Source organism: Ostrea edulis, chromosome 1 (genome assembly GCF_947568905.1).
Source record: "Ostrea edulis chromosome 1, xbOstEdul1.1, whole genome shotgun sequence".
In the NCBI taxonomy this organism is placed as follows: Eukaryota; Metazoa; Mollusca; class Bivalvia; order Ostreida; family Ostreidae; genus Ostrea; species Ostrea edulis.
In genome coordinates, this window is record NC_079164.1 from 44,527,428 (window position 1) to 44,548,544 (window position 21,117).

The following is a 21,117-nucleotide window of genomic DNA, read 5'->3' on the forward strand; positions in this document are numbered from 1 at the left end:
TGTTTGATGAATGTGCTCTTGAATGTTTAATTCTCTCCTAGACTCTTAAAGCGGACCACAAGTTCAAACCGACTCAAATCCGAAGACGACCATTGTTTCAGCTCAACAATGTTACATTTTGATATACACTGTATATATGCAATTAATTTTGTTCACCGCCTGTCAAAAGCACTACGAAGAGAATGCCTGATAGATTACTGTGTGTTTTTGACAACCTAATCCAATAGCGAAGAAACAAGTAGCAATAGTATATTACCATGTTTTGTACCTTGTAGGTTGATTGTGAAATGGAATTTCCTCCTCAGTTTTTTTTTTTAATAAATGGGGTATATACAGTGTATGTCTTGATAGACACCCTACAGTGTCTCCAAATAACGTACTAAGCATCTATAATATAAACTGAATGTATCATTTGGCTATGTAAAGAAATACAAATTTTCTTAATGAAAAGGAATGAGAGGCACTACATTATGTTCATTTCTGTAGATGTACATATTATTTAGTAAAGGATATTGCAATTGAATTTTAAAAGTTGTTAAACATTATTAATCGAAATTTGTCAATATCTGTCGCAAAATTGCAAACCACACAGACGTAGTTAACCCTCGATGTATAAATTTACACCAATAAAAAAAACAAACCAAAAAACCAACGGAATAATTTTCGATGGGGTATATAATTTAAAGGAGGGAAAGAAATATCTTAAAAGGAAAAAACTAGGTCAAGTCGTCGAATAACTGTGCCTGTATTTGCCAATGATAACCACTTCACCAGTATATCAACTCGATTTGCTATGTAGTCTTACTTAAATGTAGATGATTTGCGCTTTCTCCATTTATAAAAATAAAATGTGGATCTTTAAAGCTATTAGAATGGTTTTCACCTCCCAGAACCCCACGAATAGACCTTATTTCACTAATATTATTAAACTATATGTCATTGTAATTGTTCGGGCTCATTATTCAACAACTATCTACTTTCATTTTTGATGAACAAAGGGCTATGTGTGACTCATACCTGTTTTGTCTACAGATTTTATTGTATGTGAGTATTTGTTGTTCATATTGTATGTAACATTTACATGTATAAGATTTAGTATGGAATACAACCAATCATCAACGATTAACCACGAACGCTCTCTTGTTTATGATATACATGTAATTGTCTTATACATATAGTAAGGCCTTTACTATAGGGGGTGGGGTTTTCCCGGCCTTGGGTTCATACTCAATGTTGTAATCGATGTATTATTTCTATTTGGAAAAAAATGTCTGTGTAAGAATGGAATAAAAGAAATAGGAAGGTATTGCATTAAAACTTTAATGTTAATCATTTTAATAAAATCTTGAGAAACTTTAGATACTTTTTTGCATAGAGCATTTAAACTAGAAATGAGATATTACATAACGGGATGGAATTCAGATTTCCCTCGTACATTTGTATGTAGATAAGCAATGCTTAGCCATAATAACTTCTGAAGTCATTGATGTAAAACAGATCCTTGATAAGATCTGATGGCAATCAATGATCATTTGAAATTCGTCGTCTGCATAAAATGAAATTAAACCCATTAAAAACATTTCACTGAAATCTGTACACAACTTATTGGAATAGTATTATTATTGTAGTATTATTATTAGTATTATTGTAATATTTTTAAAAGCTATTACTTTTGATATAACCAGTACATTTCTTATCATCGATCATAGCATGGTATTTTGTCTGTGTTTTCCTGTAATGCATATTTGATTTGTATTACTGAATGATGAATTACAGAGAAGATGGCCCACCTCTTATCTATACTTACAAAAGCATTAAATCAGCCGCTAAAATATTAACTATCCTAAACTAGTTCTAAAGAAACACACGGAAAATGTAATATGAAATATTTTATTTCGTCAGGAAACAATTTAATTTGAAATCTCAATTTAAAAAAAAATCAAACATTTATGTAGTATGGTTTATGTTGGTATTACATATTGTTTAACGTTCCTCTCGAGAATTTTTCACCCATATGGAGACGTCACCAATGCCGGTGAAGTGCTGCATATTTTAGACCTATGCTCGGCGCTTACCTTTGAACAGGGAGAAATATTTATCGTGCCACACCTGCTGTGACACGGGGCCTCGGTTTTTGCGGTCTTATCCGAAGGACCGCCCCATTTTGTCGCCTCTTACAAGCAAGGGGTACTGGGAACTTATTCTAACCCAGATCCCCACGGACTATATCGTTTATGTAAAAGCACTTAAGAGTTTAAAGAAATAAATGTATGAAGCATCCATAATTTAGGTTTCAATATCGGATGTGTCAGGTTAAAATTACAGCAGAATTTAAGATAAAATTATTTTAGAATCTGCAGTTGCGCCTCAGAAAAACTTAAACTTACAAGTGCTACAACATGTATATCGAGAAAGTTAAGAGAAAACATAGAAAAAAATTAGGAAGTCACCCAAGTCAGTCTATTAAAAATATGCTGGACACATGGAGCCAGCAGCTTTATCAAACATGGCTGGATGACGTTTAAAACTGAAACATTATTTATTCTCAAATTAGATTGCAGCATGTGTACTTGCAAATTCTGTTAGCTGTACACCAGATTTCATTATTAAAATACAATTAAACACGGGATGTTACTTACGAGAGCTGGGTCCTCACCAGGACGAACTGCATGGGGACCTAAAAGAGACCCCTTGTCTTTCAGATTTATCCTATGTCCCTTGAAATTAAATCTTAAATCCGTCCTTGCTTATAAGACAATTCGATATTAAATGTTAAAAAGTGTAATCATTGTGGTATGCTAATGAAGCAAACATGGATATTATTAGATTTTGAATTTCAATACATTGCAAAAATCAATATTATAGTAATGCTTCAGAAGTGTCATATGGTTTATAAATAAAATGTAATGGCAAGGCATACCCCGAATCTATGTCACGTGATGATGACGATGTTATTTGCTGAACTAGCTCCATTATATATGTAAATTATCTTTGGTAAATCTATTGGGATTTCTGTGACACAAGTAAACTTTATTCTATTCAAAACAAAGTAAAACAAACCTTGTAACGGCAGGATGAAGTGACTTATCGGTCAATCCAAATCGATACATTCCTACTTACCTAACAGAGAACTTCAGCCTGAATGTACATGCATATCTTGTGACTGTCCATTACTATACATCATGTTCTTTTAGAATATAACGAATTTTCGCCCATAAGAAATAGACCTTTTGATAATGAGCAAATAATGTAAGAACTTTTTACAAATATTGACTATCTTATCATTATACAATTTTGGTAATTTTTACTGAAAACTCTGAATACTTTTTTGATATAACTGCTTTTTAAACACGATATGGTATGCATATTTTGTTTTTTCAATTCTTTTATGTCCGTCGGATGGGACTAGAAAAGGAACCCTGGGACAATGACCACCACCCGCTTGCCACGCAAAAGATCGTTTCCCCGATTTTCGAAAAAAGAGTGGTCTCACTGGGAGCCAACAGGAAACCTCCCAAAACCCAATACCGATCAAATTTCATTTAGTTAACCGACGTGAAATGACGTTCACATGAGTCAAATTATATCACAAGGCAATCGCAAAATTATAGGATTCCCAAATGTAGATTACACATTTATATTTCATCCTTTCTCCCTTAGATGAATAAAATTCAGTATTCATGGAAATAAGACTACCAACTTCTCTCAATTCTGTTAAAAAAAGGTTTACATCCCTCCAGTAACACCCCTCCGTCTTATTTTTCGCATGGAGAACGCTACTGGAATGTAATGCATACGAGGCTGAGACATAATTGTGTATCAGATAAAGACTTACTCACATGTAACACCATTGATAGTCCTCTATGTTCTTGTGGTAAAACAAAGGACGCATACCACTTCTTTTTCTTTTACACTAAGTATTATACTCCCAGAAATTCAATGCTATTTTTAGAATTGATAATTTACACGTGATGGACACTTGTATATTACTATAGGGAGACGACTCCATTAGTATTACTGGCAATGAAAAAATATTTCTTAATATACAATTGTTTATAAAACGATCTGGTCGTTTATGAGTTTCCTATCGTATTTGTATATACCATATCAACAAGCCTGTAAAATCTACTGTCAGAATTTTCATTAGTGCTTCATGTAAAATATGATAAAATTACCTATGGTATCATTGTAGTTCGATGTAGAAAAATATTTTGTGATATCACTTGTTACCGTACATAGGTTTTAAGAACTTTTGTGTGAACATCTTAAGTTAACAATAAGATATGTTCAAATCAAATCAATTGCTGAAATATTGCCAAAACGGTGCAAGACAATAAACCATAAACAATCAATCAAATGAACTAATACAATCAATTCATTCATACATTGTCATGTGCTTTTGCAGATATTGATATAATCGTGTACCTTCCGCTATTGTATATCCTTGAAAGATGTTTGAGATGAAATGTTTCGGTGAGATGAAACGTTTCCGGAATGAATAATAGGGTTATTTTTAGCTTGCTGATATACGAGGTAAAAGACATGTTTCCTTAGAATATTTTTTACATCTAATTAAACGAATGTCCAATGATAATCATGATAAAGGATTTTCAAGTGAAATAAAAGTTTCTCAAAGGGGAATTTAAATGAGATTCTTACTTAAAAATTATACCATAATGATCAAATGATCCATGATCAAGAAATCTTTGTTTAACAGAGACGTTTACGATGCAGTTACAGGTTCTTCTTTGTCAGGAATGTCCAGGGAATCCCAACAAATATATAAAGAGGGGAAACAAGTATTGTCAGAAAATTTACAACTGCCCGCGAGGTAATATATTTCTGGATCAATTGCTGAACCATGTTTTATTCTTGATATTTCACTTCGTAATGATAACACCGCTCGTGGTGATCTTTACACTCTACGGTGGCATGTCATTATGTCGATTTGTCAAATCACAATGTCAGCTAGATTATTTTGTTTACTTGTCAGATCTTTATATTGACTTGTTAGATCATTATGGCGACTTTGCAGATTGTGTTGTTAAGTGGATAGCACATCTTGAGTGTGAACGCATTTCTAAATTTTTTTTTTTTTTTTTTTTTTATGTTTGTTATAGCATTTATTTTTTTTAATTTTTTTTTTTTTTATGATTTCATAGTTTATTACTCATATTAATACCATCAGTAGTACAATAGCACAGGTACAATGCAATACATTGCAGAAAAAATATAGATACAAATTACAACAGTTTTATGAAATGTTCAATAGCATTTGTTTTCAATGCATAATTACTATACTTTATAACTTTACACCACAAAACTGTACACTTCTTGACATGATTTGATATGCTATATTCAGTTTCTTCAAGATTACTTAGTCTACAAAACATTTTATATTTGTATATCTTCAAAGCAATGAAGGAAATAAAGTTATTAAGCAGGCGTGTGCTTTGATTACATTCAAAATAAAAACCAATAACAATACTTTTCCATTGAATATTGACTTTGCACGCCAAAGACACCATATTCCAAACCAATGAAACATTTTTACACTCATATATAAGATGTCTCATATCTTCTGTTTCTAGACACAGAGAACATTTGTCAGAAGATTCTTTTTTCCATTTAAACATGTATTTTTTACAGGAAAGCAAATTATGCATCAGTTTATAATTAAATTCAGCAATATTTCTATATAAAGCTAACTTGATTTTTTGTTGATAAATGTGTTTCCACATTTCTTTACTGACATTATATTCTTTGTGATATAAATTATGGTGCTTAGGTGATATAAACAATTTACTCAAAAGTATTTCATAGAAAAATTTACAACATAAATGAATTTGCTTATGCCTAAAGTATTAATTATTTCAGTTTTACCAAAAATTGTAAATTTTCTCTTCTTCCATGACTCAAACAGTTTTTGCATTTTTTCACTTTTATCAATCCAGTTTCTTTTGTAACATTCTTCTTTATCTACGCCAATATATATTCCAAGGCATTTTACAGATGATGTATTTACTTTTATTCCCTCAAGTTTTTCTATGTTACGATGCAACCTATGTGGACCTGTCAATATACATTCGGTTTTATCCACGTTTAGCTTTGATCCTGCATGTTTGGAAAATTCATTGATTGTTTTTAAAGCCTCCTTTAAAGATTCTACACTTTTAAGAAATAGTGTCAGATCATCTGCATGATGAACATGTTTATACTCTTTACTAAATTCAGAGGGTTTAATTCCTAAAATTTTATCATTTTTCTTTATCTTTAAGGCTAGAATATCTGCGACAAATAGATATAGAATTGCCGAAATAGGACACCCTTGTCTTATGCCTCTCGACATGGGACATGTTTTTGAGATCATTGTTTTTTAATCGAAATAGCGGATTTTTATAAAGAATTTTCATCCATTTTATAAAATTATGTTTAAAATGATATTTCTCTAAAGTTTTAAATAAGAAGTTCCATTCTATTGAATCGAACGCCTTTTCGAAATCTAAAAATAGCAATATTCCGTCTGTTTCTGTTTCCTCACAATATTCGAATATATCTAAAATTACTCTAGCATTTTCGCCAATATATCTTCCTTTAATGTATGCCGATTGATGTTCATTAATGATATTTCCTACAACCTTTTGAAGTCTTCTCGCAAAAATAAAAGCAATTATTTTATAATCCGTGTTAGTCAAACTAATTGGCCTATAATTTTTAAGGTTCGTTTCATCTCCTTTTTTATACAGGAGGGAGATAACAGCAGTTCTCTGTGAAAAAGTCATTTGACCATTATCAAATATTACTTTTAGCGCTTCGTAAAATAGGTCTTTTATGTCATTCCAAAAATATTGGTAAAATTCGTTTGTAAGACCATCAAGTCCTGGAGATTTGTTCGTTTTTAGATTTGTTACAGCATCAGTGCATTCCTCAAGAGATGGAAACTGCTCACAATAGTTTGCATCATTCTCACTCAGTACATTTTCTAAATTAATAGACGATAGATAATTATCTATGCATTCATCTGATATATTATCAGACGAGTATAGACTTTTGTAGAAATCACACATAGCACCCAAAATATCGTTGGTGTTTTCTATGCGAGTATCTTCATTAACTTTCAATTCTTTTATGACACTTTGTTTCTGCCTACTTTTCTCTAAATTTAGAAAGAATTTTGAACATTTTTCGCCTTTCAGCATCCATTTTGATCGTGACCTTACGAAGGCACCTTTACATTTTTTGTCATATAATTTATCTAGTTCTGATTCTAGATTACGTTTTTTATTCATATCTATACTATAAGAATCAAGCTCCTCTATACCATTTATTTCTTTTTCTATTGATTTAATGCGATCTTTTGTATTTAGATTTGATTCTTTTGAAAACTGAATAGAAAAATCCCGAGATTTTATTTTGAATGTTTCCCACTTATCTACTGGGTCTAATTCTTCATTATGTATCTCATCGATAATTCTATGAATTTCTTTTTTATAGTTTAAATCATTTAAATGGGAGTTATTAAGTTTCCAATATCCATTTCCCTTTTATTTGCATCTATTTTAAACGTTATTTTTAATGACCTATGGTCAGACATTCTTTTCCCAAAGTTTGTACCTGGAATTTTTCGTATGATTATATTGTTTAAATCGAATGTAAAGTTTCTATTCAGAAATATATAATCGATTCTACTACTAGGGATATCCTCTGAATTACACCATGTATGACCTTTAAAAGTTGGATGTGTTGATTGCTTTGGTCATGAAAGTTATCTGTTTTACAGTTAAAATCTTGTTTTTGCAGAAAATTGTTCAATTTTTTAAAGAATGTGCATCTTTCTTTTATAGTGTTTGGTGCGTAAATATTTACAAGTGAAACTATTTTTCCATGTATTTTTGCTTTTAAAAACAATCTTCTTCCGTCCAATGATGCGTGTTTTTCAATTATTTCTAGTTTTAATTCTTTTTTAAAAAGAATGCTAACACCTCTACTAAAAGGTGAATCACTAAAACAATGAACCGATTTACCAAACCACCTTGAGTCATATTTAAATATATTTTTCTCAATATAGTGTGTTTCTTGTAAAAAGATAATATCTACATTCATATCATTTAACCATGTATATAACTTAACTCTTTTTTCGTCCGAGTTTAATCCTCGAACATTTACCGACAGTATTTCAAACTTATCCATTTAGGCTATAATTTGAGGAAAAATACAGTAATATGTAAATACATGTATATGTATATAAGTTGAAGAAAGTTTGCATATCTATAAAATTGCAAAAAAATAAATATAAAAAGATAGTTTTGTATAAGTTGTAGATATCTAATTCCATTGTCCAGTTTCAGTCCGTGAATCGCAATATATGATTGTTACCTATCCGTTGTCACTGGTATGTGGCGTATTGACAGATTGATCACATTCTTTTTTTGAATTAACACTATTTTTTGTGTTCCTGTTTCGGGAGTTTCGTCCAGTTCTCGGCTTTTTAGCATCGTTCTTTTGAATGCTGCTGAGCATGTCTGAGATGTTCCTCTGGTCCGACAACTGAGTGTTCCTGGGGACGGATATTGATCGACTCGGGGGTCTGTTTTCACAAGCGATTTTGTGAGTAAGCTTACCCATGATATTTTTGCCGGGCCATTTATTGTGATCTGTGTGATCCGTTCCTATCCGATTTAGGCCAGTGCCCCAGAAATCGTCGTAGACGGCTTCAGCATATATAGTGGAGGGCGTACTTTTCTTCAGTACAGCGTGATATTCTTCCACTTGATTATATTTAGCCTTTAGAATTTCCTCCATTACTTCTTCTCGCTTAGACAGGAATTCATCACTGCTGTGAATCTCTTTCCCCAATTTTTTGGCTTCTAAGGCTGAGTTTACATCTTGAATAGCCTGCGCTTTTTGGATGTCTCCATTTCGAATGGCCTTGACATACTGAAATGCGTGTTCGGAGGATTGATGGTGAACGCCAAATACATGTAGGGAGCACGGGAAAAAGTTGGAAAGAGGATTTTCAGAACCAGCAAAAGACATGACTTCCTTCTGGTTTTCTACAAAGGCATCACATAATTCAGATCCTGGATCATGACCTTCTTGTAGACAGATTCTGCAGCGTTTGGTTTTCGTACACTGGGATCTCCAATGCTCGCCCCAGCAGTTAGTACACATAGGCGTCTGTTTATTTGAAGGTTGACCTTTGTGATAGATGAGACATTTTAAGCCCGCACAAATAGCTGATCTTGGCAAAGATTTTCCCTGGGGAAGAGGTTTGGCATAGACAAACCTGTTTCCATTTAGAATACTTGTCATTTTCCGGGTTATTGGATGCCGTATATTTTCATATTTTATTGGGCTTGTAAGAGATACATCAAAGTTATCAAGCATCTTTATAATTGCTCCATCATCAACGGATAGAGGAACTCCTTTGATTGTGATTCTCAAAACTTCCTCCTTGGGAGAGTTTGTACCAGCTGAGAAAGGGTTTGTTTCAAAAGCATAAACATTTGTGTTTCGAAAGTCGAAACCTTCAGACAGTAGTTTGGTTCTACTTTGGAGAGTATTTACGTAGATTCTCCAGAGTCCACGATCTCGTTGTATACATTTGATATCACTGGTGCATTTGATAACAGATTCTAGAATCTCATAATCGGTAACAGTATTGTTGCCAATTACAATGTCAGAGTTTCTAATATAGACAGGTTTGATCATCCCAGTCTCCATGGTAGATTGTTTGTATGAGATTTTTATAATATATAATACAAAATAGGAGAAAAAAACTAAGTCAGTTGAGCCGTGTTCACTACTATATATCGTGAGGTAAACCGTGCGTGACGGAATTAACAGGTAAACTTCGATGTAAATATAGTAACACGTTTTTAACAGGATGTTCACTATATGGACTTACAGTTTGTAGTTAGAAATGAAAATCCTGAATGAAGAAAGTAAATTCCCCTCACAGAACTTCAAAAATAGCCAAAACACCGGAGCCTACTGCGGCACGACCGTCATGGCCCAGGGTCACGTGGTTGTGCATTTCTAAAAGTTACTTTTAAGACTTTTTTCATTTGACAAGCAGACAAAAGCATCTGAAAAGTTAATACAGTGTATAATTAACTTAAAAGTCGACATAATTATTTGACTAGTCGACATAGTTATCTGACAAGTGATGACAGATATATTCCACCATAACTATTTGAAGCATCTTCATTATATATAAGCATATCATTTTGACACATTACATTTTGAATCTTCCAAATATTGTACGTACATGCAGATACATTGGCTTAATTCAAGTTGCTGTCATTTCAATATCGTGTATTGCAGGTGAATAACGTTTCAGTGCTTATTGTTTTGATAATACCTTATTAGGTCACCAGATAATTACCTGTGTCGAGAACTGTACAAAAGAATTATGCCAGTCTTGTCCTGACGGATATGTTCAACCTTTCCAAATTCAATCTGTTACTACACCATCAATAGATAGGAAATGTTTCAAACCCAAAGGAGACTGTCAAGAAGGTAATTTTATTACCAAGGGCTTTGCGGTCTTTACACATAAAAATAATTTTAGAATTAAAATGTTTTAATTAGAACACCCCCCCCCCCAACGGACTTCTTATTACACCCAAATAAGCAATGGTTACACTTCACTAACATTGCATGTTTTATCATTTCATATGAAGGGGGCGCCACCAAATAACTGAAAAATTGTTGAGTGTGGCGGAAAACACCAATCAATCATTTCATATGACGATTCGTATTTTTGATATTCAATCCATTTTAGGCCAGATACCTGTCCGGAATGGTAATGCCACAATTGGATGCCCGAAAGCAGCTATCTGTCAATGTGACCCGTACAAGTGTTGGTATGGTTCCAATCCATGCATCTGCAACCGATTTGACGACAAATGCCCCAAAGATGAATATCTATTTTTGGATGGAAGTTCTCCAAGTGAGTTGCTCCAAAATTTCATCAATTGCAATAGTAACGTTACCAAGAAGAAGAAACAAAATATGTTAGTTTAAGCGGTTTTTTATCTTTCATTAGGTTGCAAGAAGTGTCCAGAAGGTAGTAGAAAAAACAACACCGGATGTGGACCTTGCGAAATAATTTACCCATACGCTCCTCCCAACCCATCACCCGTGGAACCCATAACTACTTTCGGTTTGCTACTAGCTTAACATTTAATTTATATTTAGAAAATTAACATCAGAACTACATGACATTAGGGATTTCCATTTTACTCGGAGAGCCTAGTCGAATACTCGGAGGCTTTCATCTTGCAATAGTCGAGTACTCGGTAAAATGAATGGACTGACTGAGTACAAGTGATATACGTCGTCAGTCACACCTCAGCGCACACGGATAGCCAACTTCACGGGATGAAAGGCTGCCGATATAACGCCAGTTCGTCTGGATAGCCGTTTAGAAATTTGTTCAATATTGAATTAAAGACAGCGTATGAATTGCACGTAGCTACATGTAGAACAATGCGATACTATCTTACGACAGGCAGGCTTAGGTTTATCTATATTCAAGTAAACTAGCATGACAAGTATATCAACCTGCAATATAAGACAGAAATTCATTTTAATTTCTTATTTATATGTATGATTGTTTTGAATTTCGTTTCATTATCTTTTTTAATGCGAAATAAACACTGGACATGCAATTTACTGAGAAAGTTGGGGGGTGCATTTTTTTCTAGGAAATTAACCTAACTTTGAGGGTGTGCATTATACACGAGGGCGCATTATACACTAGACCCATAATCACTATCACCTGGGGCCTAGCTCCAAATGAATCAATGACTCGTATGTGTTTGTGATGGCAACCATTATAATTTCGGGATCTGTAACATGCATTTTTGCGACGAAGTCACCAGGAAATTTTCAATTTAAGATTTCAGCGGTGATTCTGACGGATGTCGGCCTTTAACATGTTTGTCGTCCCTCCACAGAATGCAAGTTCAGTTTCACATAATGTACATTTCACCGTTTTTCCATCATGAGATTTCTAAAGTATGTCCAAACAGTGGATTTCGGAGGCCTGTTTACAGACCGACATCCAAATTCAAAGGATTTATTTGAACATGAACGAATTAAAACCGGTTTGACTTTACCCTCTATGATATTTACTCACAAAAACACTGAAGCGATAAGGATTTATGAACATTACTAAATAAAAGCTATATTCAACAAGTACCCGATTATGAAAATTTTATTCGATGATCGGTATGACCGAGTGATAGTCGAGAACTCGTTTACATCCCTAGTATACATTAGATATTGAAGACTAAACTCATGTTTAAAACATGATTATCTTTTCTTTAATTAAATCATAATGTTGGTACATGTAACTCTTGATAAGAGATAGTGTTGCAATCATAAGAAACATTAATAATTCGTGGAATATACAGTTTGGATTTTGAAATGAAATTGTTTCATTTTCATTTGCTACAGATATTTCTACTGGAATCTCTGAAATATCCACTTTCAAGACCACCACTCCAGCAGGTCCTGTTATGGAAGCAAATGTATTAATATTGTCAATGTAAGAAATATCTGATGCGATGTTGATATGGTTAAGCTACAACTAGCAGATGATACTTATATTAAAATGAAACGTTTCTTTCTTAGAATTCAACATGATTTATTTCTGTAAATCAGAGATATAGCCGGTGGTTTTATTTTCGAATACCTCTTTTTTGCACACAATCTACGATAGTAACAGTAAATTTGTATCATTGTTCTAGATCCAGCGCAGGAGTTCTGGTCTTTATTATTATCATCATAGTGGTGATGGTTATATGTAAAAAGTACATAAGTAAACAGAGGACAGGTAACTCATGTTGTAAAAGTCTTTTTCATCAATTACCTTTTACATAAAGTAAGAGTTTTCACAACTAAAATCGCTTTCTTTGACGTTGATTTACAGACAGACATATAAGGCGAGCCAACAGTGATGAAGAACAGGCAGGAGAATTTTCAGGTGAAGTTGTCGCAGAAAATAGGACCCCGCTTGCAAGGTAAAGCCATGAACATGTGAGTAGGTATATGTGTGAATTTCCCACAGAAATTTCATTTTTAAATTTTCATTTTGTGTTGCCTGCTAAGCATACGACGTTTAGGGATCCCTTTGTCTGTCACACTCTAGAACTTTGACACTGTGAGAGACAGAACTTTCATTTTTGGCACGTGTGAAGGTCATCTAATGTATAAGGTCATCGAATGTATAAGGTCATCTAATGTATACTATGGTAACCGATTCCTTCGCATTTGATACAATAGTACCGCAAACGGTACATCATACGCCCGTCGGACAGTAATGACAACATTTCAGTACTATATCTGTATCGATGAGAAATAGTCCAGGAAACTATTTTATCTACTTTTTGCCCTAATGTAGATCACGGTGCACCAATTAAACAGAAATGCAAACTTAATCTATATTTTACAGAGAGAAAGGTTGTGACTGCATTTCAGGGCAATACCTACATATCCATAACGAAAATAAAATTAGGAAAACTGTTTGACTTACTCTTAGCCCTAAAGTTGGTGACGGTGTACCAATCCAGCTGAAATGCAAATTCACTCTTACGCTTCTTAAGGGAGAAATTATGTCAAAATTCCAACGCTGTAGATGCATCCATTACGGAAAAAAGTCTGGTAAACATGACCTCGGACGGACAAACGGATGGATCTAGCTAAAATGCAAACTGAACATGTATTCCTCCGAAGAAAGCTTGTGACTAAATTTCAGGGAAATATCTGCATACGTTATAAAAAAAAATCAGGAAAACTGTTTGACCTTCTTTTAGCCCTTAAGTGGGTCACGGTGAACGAATTCTGCTGAAGTGCAAAATCACTCTTGCGCTTTTTGAGGGGGAATTGGTGACCAAATTTCAACGGCGTACATGCATCCGTTATACGGAAAAAGACCGGAAAATATGACCTCAGACGGACGGACAGCGCCATCATATAATCCGACGACAATCTTATAATAAAACCTGATCACTGATATACCGCGGGTTTTTTAAATCTTCAGTGATTACTGATGCCATCGAGAACAAGATAGGCTCTTTGGAATACGTAAAGGGTATAAGCCAAAAACTGTCCATTCTGTGAGAGAAAGAACTTTCTCTCACAGAATGGGCAGTTTGAGGCTTACATCCTACTTAAAACATTACATCTTTTGTTCTAAGAATGGACAGTCTCGGGTAAACCAATTGACAATGATAATTGTGAATAAAGCTATTTTTGAATAGTTTGACAATATAACCAGTCTTGCATAAAAGTATGTTTCTTTTGTTCAATTATTGGGCAGTGTTAGGTACTAAGTAGTCTTGAACTGTAGGTTTTATAGTCACTCACTCTGTAGTACTGAGCCATATCAACATGTCTTCCTCTGATGGGGAGAGCACTTTCATTGCACAATCAAAATTTAAGGATTTTAATGAAAGTACTGCAAATGTTATCTTAATGAGTGTTATATTCTGGATATGAAAGGTGAGAAAGTTATGGAGCCAAATTTTGATTTGAAAAGCACTGTGTTTTCGAATATTTGGATGAGGAAATAATTAACGCCAGCCAAAAGAACTCAATATGCCCATCTCGTGAAATGACATTATTCATGAAAGCGAAAATAATAATTCAGAATTAGGATATGTTAATAAAGAAAACATTAAAATGTGTTGTGAAGAAATTTTGGAATGTGCCTCTGAATCCAGCGAAATTCAAATACAATATGGAAATATGTCTTTCAAATTTTTAAAAGTTTTGATGCGATATAATAATAGCCGATGAAATTGAAAAAAAAATTGTGAATCTTAAAGTTGAAGCAGAGAATTATACTAAGGGGAAATATCGTTTTAAGTGTTTCAGTGATTTTTATATATACATGTATGTGTTGATTCTTACTTGTAGGGAATTTAAAAGTAAATTTGTATCTCTTTGACAAACGTATTGTCTTTATCTTATTTTCAGCCTACCTGTAGGCGTCTAATAAGGTATTGGGTTTACCTGGCATTGTCCAATACGTTAACAATTACTGTCCATTATTTTTAAGAACGGACAGTATCTGTCCATTCTTAAAAATAATGGACAGCAATTGTCAACTTATTGGACACCTACAGGTAACCTTTTCACTACAAGTAGACTTTCTCCTATATGAAAGCCTTAAAAGACAAAGGATTGCGTAACAAAAATGTTTTAATCTAGTTTAAATTCAGATTCACTGAGATATAATGTACATTTAAAGAGGAATACATGATAAACACTTACAAAGGTGAAAAATACAAAACCAACTTTTAGAGGGGTTGACAGTTACTGTTAGATGAAGGTACATGTACTTAAGATTAAACAGGACGTAACCTTGCTTTAAATCAGTGACGTAGACAGGAGAATTCAATTGTTGGTTAGTATTAGGTGAATAGAATATCCATCACTGTGTCAGATTACTCAGATCCGGCTATATTTTGGGGATTGTATTTTTCCTAAATTTATTGATTTCTTTTAATGAAACTGATGTCAACTTCCTTAATCTGAGTAATTCCTATTCTGATTTATATAAAATACACGGTTACTGACTTCACTGAAATATATGTGAATTCTGGGTGTGGACAAACATTGTATGATTGATTGTATCGCGCTTAACGTCTCAAGGGTGTGGGCAAAGAAACAAGCCTCGGTCTCTGTCACGTTTTCGACCTGGAGTTAAAGTTAATTATATATCTCGAGACAGTTACAATGTATTTTGTTTATCTTACATCGCGATAACTAATCAGATATTACAAATTTTACTGACAGAAAATTGCTTATCCCCCCTCCCGCAACGTGGAAGGGGACATAGAAATACCTGTGTCCGTGCATCCGTCCGCCCCACTTGACGTTATGGATGAAACACCTCCGACACCGACCGCTCAACGGATTTTGTTCAAATGTTGTAGGATTGTTAGTTACCATATGTAATCGATCATACTGTGCTGCCATTTTTTGATTCGACAAATTTTACAGGAGTTATGGGACTTGGTTGAATTTGTACATGTTACACTATTGTAATAAGAACTCCTCAAACACCACTGCTCCGATTTAATTCAAATTTTTCAGGAATGTAAATCACCATATGTACTACATAATATCCTGTCGTCATGTTTATTTGACACATTTTGTTGGTGTTCTGGAATTCTGACCGTATTTTGCATTCTGCGCTATGGGAACACTGTGTGGATGCAACTCCTCATACACCACTGTACGGGTTTTGTTCAAATTTTGCAGGATTGTTAGTCACAATATGTAGTTGATCATACTCCATCACAAATTCGATTCTACAAATTTTACGTGAACTATGGGACGTTTCTGCTTCAACTTATGCGTAACAATCAATAGACGGACTATTGACTTTATCGGGTCAGTGAAAAGGATAGTTGTATAATAAAAAGAAATTATTCGTTATTCCAGACCGCTTATTATGCCTGAAAGTACAGAAGACGTCTTATCTAGGCAGACACCTAAATCACCAGTGGTGTCTGAAACCGAGCAGCCCGGGATATTTCATCCAAACGATCCGAAGGCATTACGACAAGGAAATTTCAGTGGTCCGGGCCTATCTTTAGATGACGATTCATACATGTCTACATATAATGATTCATCAGGTAAGGTTAATGATTAGTTTTTGTAAAGTTTCGAATGCAGATGACACAAATGTAGGTGTTGACTTCTAACGAAATTCAAGTGCTCTCCATCGTCGAATATTCACGAGTGGTTTCTTCTTTCTAGTCATCACACACAGAAAAACTCGCTAAAAATCAACGTTGAATACGATAGTTTGTGGATTAGAAACAACCAATCAGAGATTTCTATGATAAGCATACCGGTTAATTGGAACTTTTCAATTTACAAAATATTAGTTACAACCCGTGTGGATGCCTATAAGATGATACTACAGCTATATGAAACTTCACAAAAACCATTTCGAAGATCGCATGATCCAGTAAATGTTCTATCAAGCCCCTATCTTTACTCCTCACGAAAGTTTTAAAACAGCTGTAAGGGAGCATCTTCAGTGGTATATTTCTCATCTAATTCGATACGCAAGAACATGTTCTACGTATGATCAATTTTAAATCGAGGCAGGCAACTGACAAAAGAAGTTGATGTTACAGAGGTTTCAACTGTAACGTTTAAAGTCAACATCTTGCAAATTATAAGACCCTTATAATGATCTAATTATCAAATACTTATTATGTCAAATGCTGTTTGACTTGTTTCATAAAATTCATACCAATTATTAGGTCGTTATTTACATTAGAAACGTACTAGGCAGTGATTCATTCCAAATTTTGTCTTATGAAAAGGGTACAGTATTGGTAGAACATCCCCATTTAATATAGAATCAAGTTTGTTCATACCATGACCCCGGGGTCTTAATGGGGCCACGAAAGGGTTTGAAATTTTATACACCAGGGGGTTGAATTTTACACATTAGGCATAGGCTCAAAGTTTAACATAGGAATATCCGAAAACGTAAACCATTGTTAATGCCTAATGAATTGAATACCAAGGACTTTTTAAATGAATGCAGAAGACGTTAAAACAGTTTTAGGTGAAAACAAATTTTAACAGCCTTTTAAAGGAAAGGTTGATTGATCGTATCTTATTTAACGTCCCTCTCGATAATTTTTCATTCAAATGGAGACGTCACCTATACCGGTTAGAGATATCAAATTTAGGCCTATGCTCGGCGCTTACGGCCATTGAGCAGTGAGGGTTCTTTAGCGTGCCACACCTACTGTGACAGGGGACATTCATTTTTTAAAAGTTCATCTCCGAGGACCCGTGACATTCATACCTTGCCGAACGTTTGGCAATGTAACTGTCACTACCTTTTTAACGACTTACGTCTGTCACGGCCGGGATTCAAACCCCGACCTTCCGCATGCGGGGCGAACGTTCTACCTCTAGACTACCGCTGCGGTGAGGATCAGTAAGGAATATAGGAGAATTGGTCCAAAGTAACATGTCAAATCCATATAATCATCTCGAAATTACGAAGTTTAGTGTTGTAGAATAGATCGTTAATCGGTTTGTCGTACGTCTACCAGTGATTGCATATTGTTTAACGTTAATATGGTTAAAATTGAAAAGATAATAGAATGCTAGGTATCAGGGGGCACTATATATGTATACATAACGCGAATTATGATTTTTTCAAATCCTATATGATCTGTACATATTGATCATCAACGAGGATTTTTCAGCGAGTTTGTCCATGGACGATAGTTGGAAAAACGAAGTCGAAATTACTCTGGGCGTGAATATCCAACGATGGGAGTTCTCATACGTCGTTCTTCCGTCTCATTAGGTTGAAAGTTTTTATTGAGATAGAAGTTATCATTCAGCAGCACCACTGCAATATAATCTATCAAACTACATGTATCAAGATATTGATGAGAAAATTTCCCCTGATGAAATAACCTTGGCAAGAAATGAACAATTTCAGTATCTCCCGATTGAAATTATTATAGGCTATGAATGAATTTACAAAATGTTTCGAGTTTACATTGGTAATTGATGATTTATAGAGTTTCCATTGATTGGTAATAAACGGTTTTACATGCAAGAAAATTTCAAGAACATGTCTTATATACATGTATTGCAATAGTTTTGGCCATCTATATATGTAACATTTGTAGTGATAACCATTTCCTCATTATGTGCGCACGAATCTTGATAAATATAGTGCATTGTACGTCTATTTCAACGGCAGGGATTCCGGCAGAAATGAAAGTAAAATGTAAATATAAAATGTCAATTTCATGTTTGAAAATAAATGAAGGTATGGATTGAATCGCTTCACGCCGGCGTACTTTTCATAAAGCGCTATCACGATTCATGATGTATGACGTAAAACGTTACAGTGCATGCTTTCATGTACATGTATTTCTAATGAATTATTTGTTACTGTCAATGAAATTCCGAATCTATATAAAATTGCAAATAAAATCAATTTTGAATACTTTTAAAACATATTTCTTTGGGTTATTTACTTCGTTACTAGCTTGGAAATACGGATGTATATTTAATTGCTGTTATAAAATGTAGAAATTCATTTCAAAATTAAGGATTATCTCCCTCACGCATGGCTCTTATCCTTAGACGTTTTTTAGCACACTGTTTTTCCCTATAATAGCTCGAAAACTTCATTGTTATTTCGGATTTCAAACATTTCGGTTGAGCATCACTAAAGAGACATTATTTGTCGAAATGCGCATCTGGTGCATCAAAATTGGTACCGTATAAGTTTTACATTAATAATGACCACGTGGACTCAAAACACTTTATTGCATATCGGGGAAATGCGAATTAGTTTTTATTCTTTCATTCTTTTAATACATTTGTGAAACAAAGCATTTCACCGACATGCCTCTGTCTTTCCACATGCTATAATGTTTAATCCAAATGAAATGATGGACGATATCAGAAAAAAAATTAATTAACCAATCTACATTTAAATGTATTGAGAAATAACTGTCATTGTTGTTTTTGCTTGGTGCTGAAGAGACAGCAACTAATATTTTGGACCAACCTTGCAACACAGAAGCACCGTTTCTGGACACGATGAGAAAAACTGAAGGTAGGTCTGGAAACAAACAAGCGAGTTTTTAAGGAAATATGGCACACCAGAAAAACCCGTTTAAGAAAAGTGAGGATATGTACAACGATATTTCGAAAAAAGAATTCAGTAAATACTTAGTTTAATGAACGTATGGAATTTAAGTAAATTGCAATAGATAAAAAATTAAAATTCCAGCGTTCTATAGATGGTGATCAAACGGTCAAGTTATAATCATTTAAAACTGGCATTTTTAAAAAGTCACTTCAATACTACTAAGTTCCCAATGGATATGTATCGGGAGCATTGTTACAGCAGTTATCATATGATAAGTAGTTACTTTTGTAAATCTGTAGAAGAAAAGGTGTGAAATCGGCAATGCACTTCAGTTTTTGTTGTTGTGGTCATACGCAACATTTCTGCCATTTCCCCCCTAAAACTTTCCCCTTCATCTCATAAATAAGAAGAGTTCTTGTATGATTTCCTTAATAGGTATAAATCTTACAGTTTAGTATATCACTCTAACAGCGTAGTTAGCTCAGGGGTTCGGCCTTCGATTGATCTAAACATTTTTCTCCCCATCTTTGCTACAATAACTTAATTAACAATGTCTATATACACAACCTTCTGTAATTCAGAAGAACTGACTTTAAATTTTTACTTCCCACAACCAGGAACAGTAGATCTGTCTCAATGTCTGTATCCAGTGGAAATGTTCTTTGCAGGTATCCATACTGATTATTTGATAAACAAGTTAGATGACGAGAACTGTGAACTGAAACAGCCTATCCAATGTGAAGAAGACTCACTGCGATCGGAGACTTTTCAGAAGTATACACACAGTGACATTACACAACAGAAGGAATTATTTGAGGGAGTTTTTCAGAGCTTAACAGATGAAAAAGTTCTTTGTGTGAGCCAAGTCTCGGACACTACTGACCCGAAACATTATGTAGATTCTTTAAACTGAGAAAACCTATACGCAGCAAAGCTTTTCGCCAAGAACAATATTTGCTTCAGAAAGTGTAAGAGACTGTATAAAGTTCGTTTCCTAGTCTGTATGCCTAGACTTTTCGGGAAAATATTTTTCAAACCATGCATTACATATAGTTTTTGTATATGATGTAATTTTATTACAAATGTATATTTTCAGTTGATGCAAAGTAAAACTATGAATATATTGGTGATGTGAATGTTTATTTCATTAAATGTCTTTATGCTACGTCCCCACTATCACGATTACCAGCAAGATTGAAATCGTGTTGATGTAGAAAATTTTTCGACTGTCAAACATTTTTCTACGATCAACACGATTAATTTTCAGTCGTTATGATTGCATCAGATCGCATTGGATTGTAATAAAGCGCAACATGTCGCATCTAATCGTGCTCCCAAATCGTGACGTTTACAAGGTAAACACCACGCTTTGTTGCGATGTCCCACAATCTGTTACGATAGTTAAAAGTAATGCTGCAAATGCCACATTGTCATCAAACTCAACT

The 21,117-nt window shown here is 34.1% G+C and overlaps 1 protein-coding gene across 10 annotated transcripts; it reads left to right on the forward strand.

The window, feature by feature from the left end:
• Positions 1-311: 311 nt before the first annotated feature.
• On the forward strand, positions 312-20,800 carry LOC125652595 (uncharacterized). Of its 10 annotated transcripts, none has more exons than XM_048881936.2 (12): positions 968-1,040; positions 4,406-4,533; positions 4,735-4,831; positions 10,372-10,521; positions 10,787-10,954; positions 11,051-11,167; positions 12,466-12,556; positions 12,759-12,844; positions 12,941-13,031; positions 16,462-16,655; positions 19,562-19,636; positions 20,341-20,800. In XM_048881936.2, the coding sequence occupies exons 2-12, from the start codon at positions 4,495-4,497 to the stop codon at positions 20,583-20,585; spliced, it is 1,353 nt and encodes a 450-aa protein (XP_048737893.2). In that variant the 5' UTR covers positions 968-1,040; positions 4,406-4,494; the 3' UTR covers positions 20,586-20,800. The 10 variants fall into 10 exon arrangements, with proteins under 10 accessions (XP_056006266.1, XP_056006293.1, XP_056006310.1 ...); XM_048881930.2 differs by having other exon boundaries at positions 1,026-1,044; XM_056150291.1 differs by having other exon boundaries at positions 312-4,533.
• Positions 20,801-21,117: the final 317 nt, after the last annotated feature.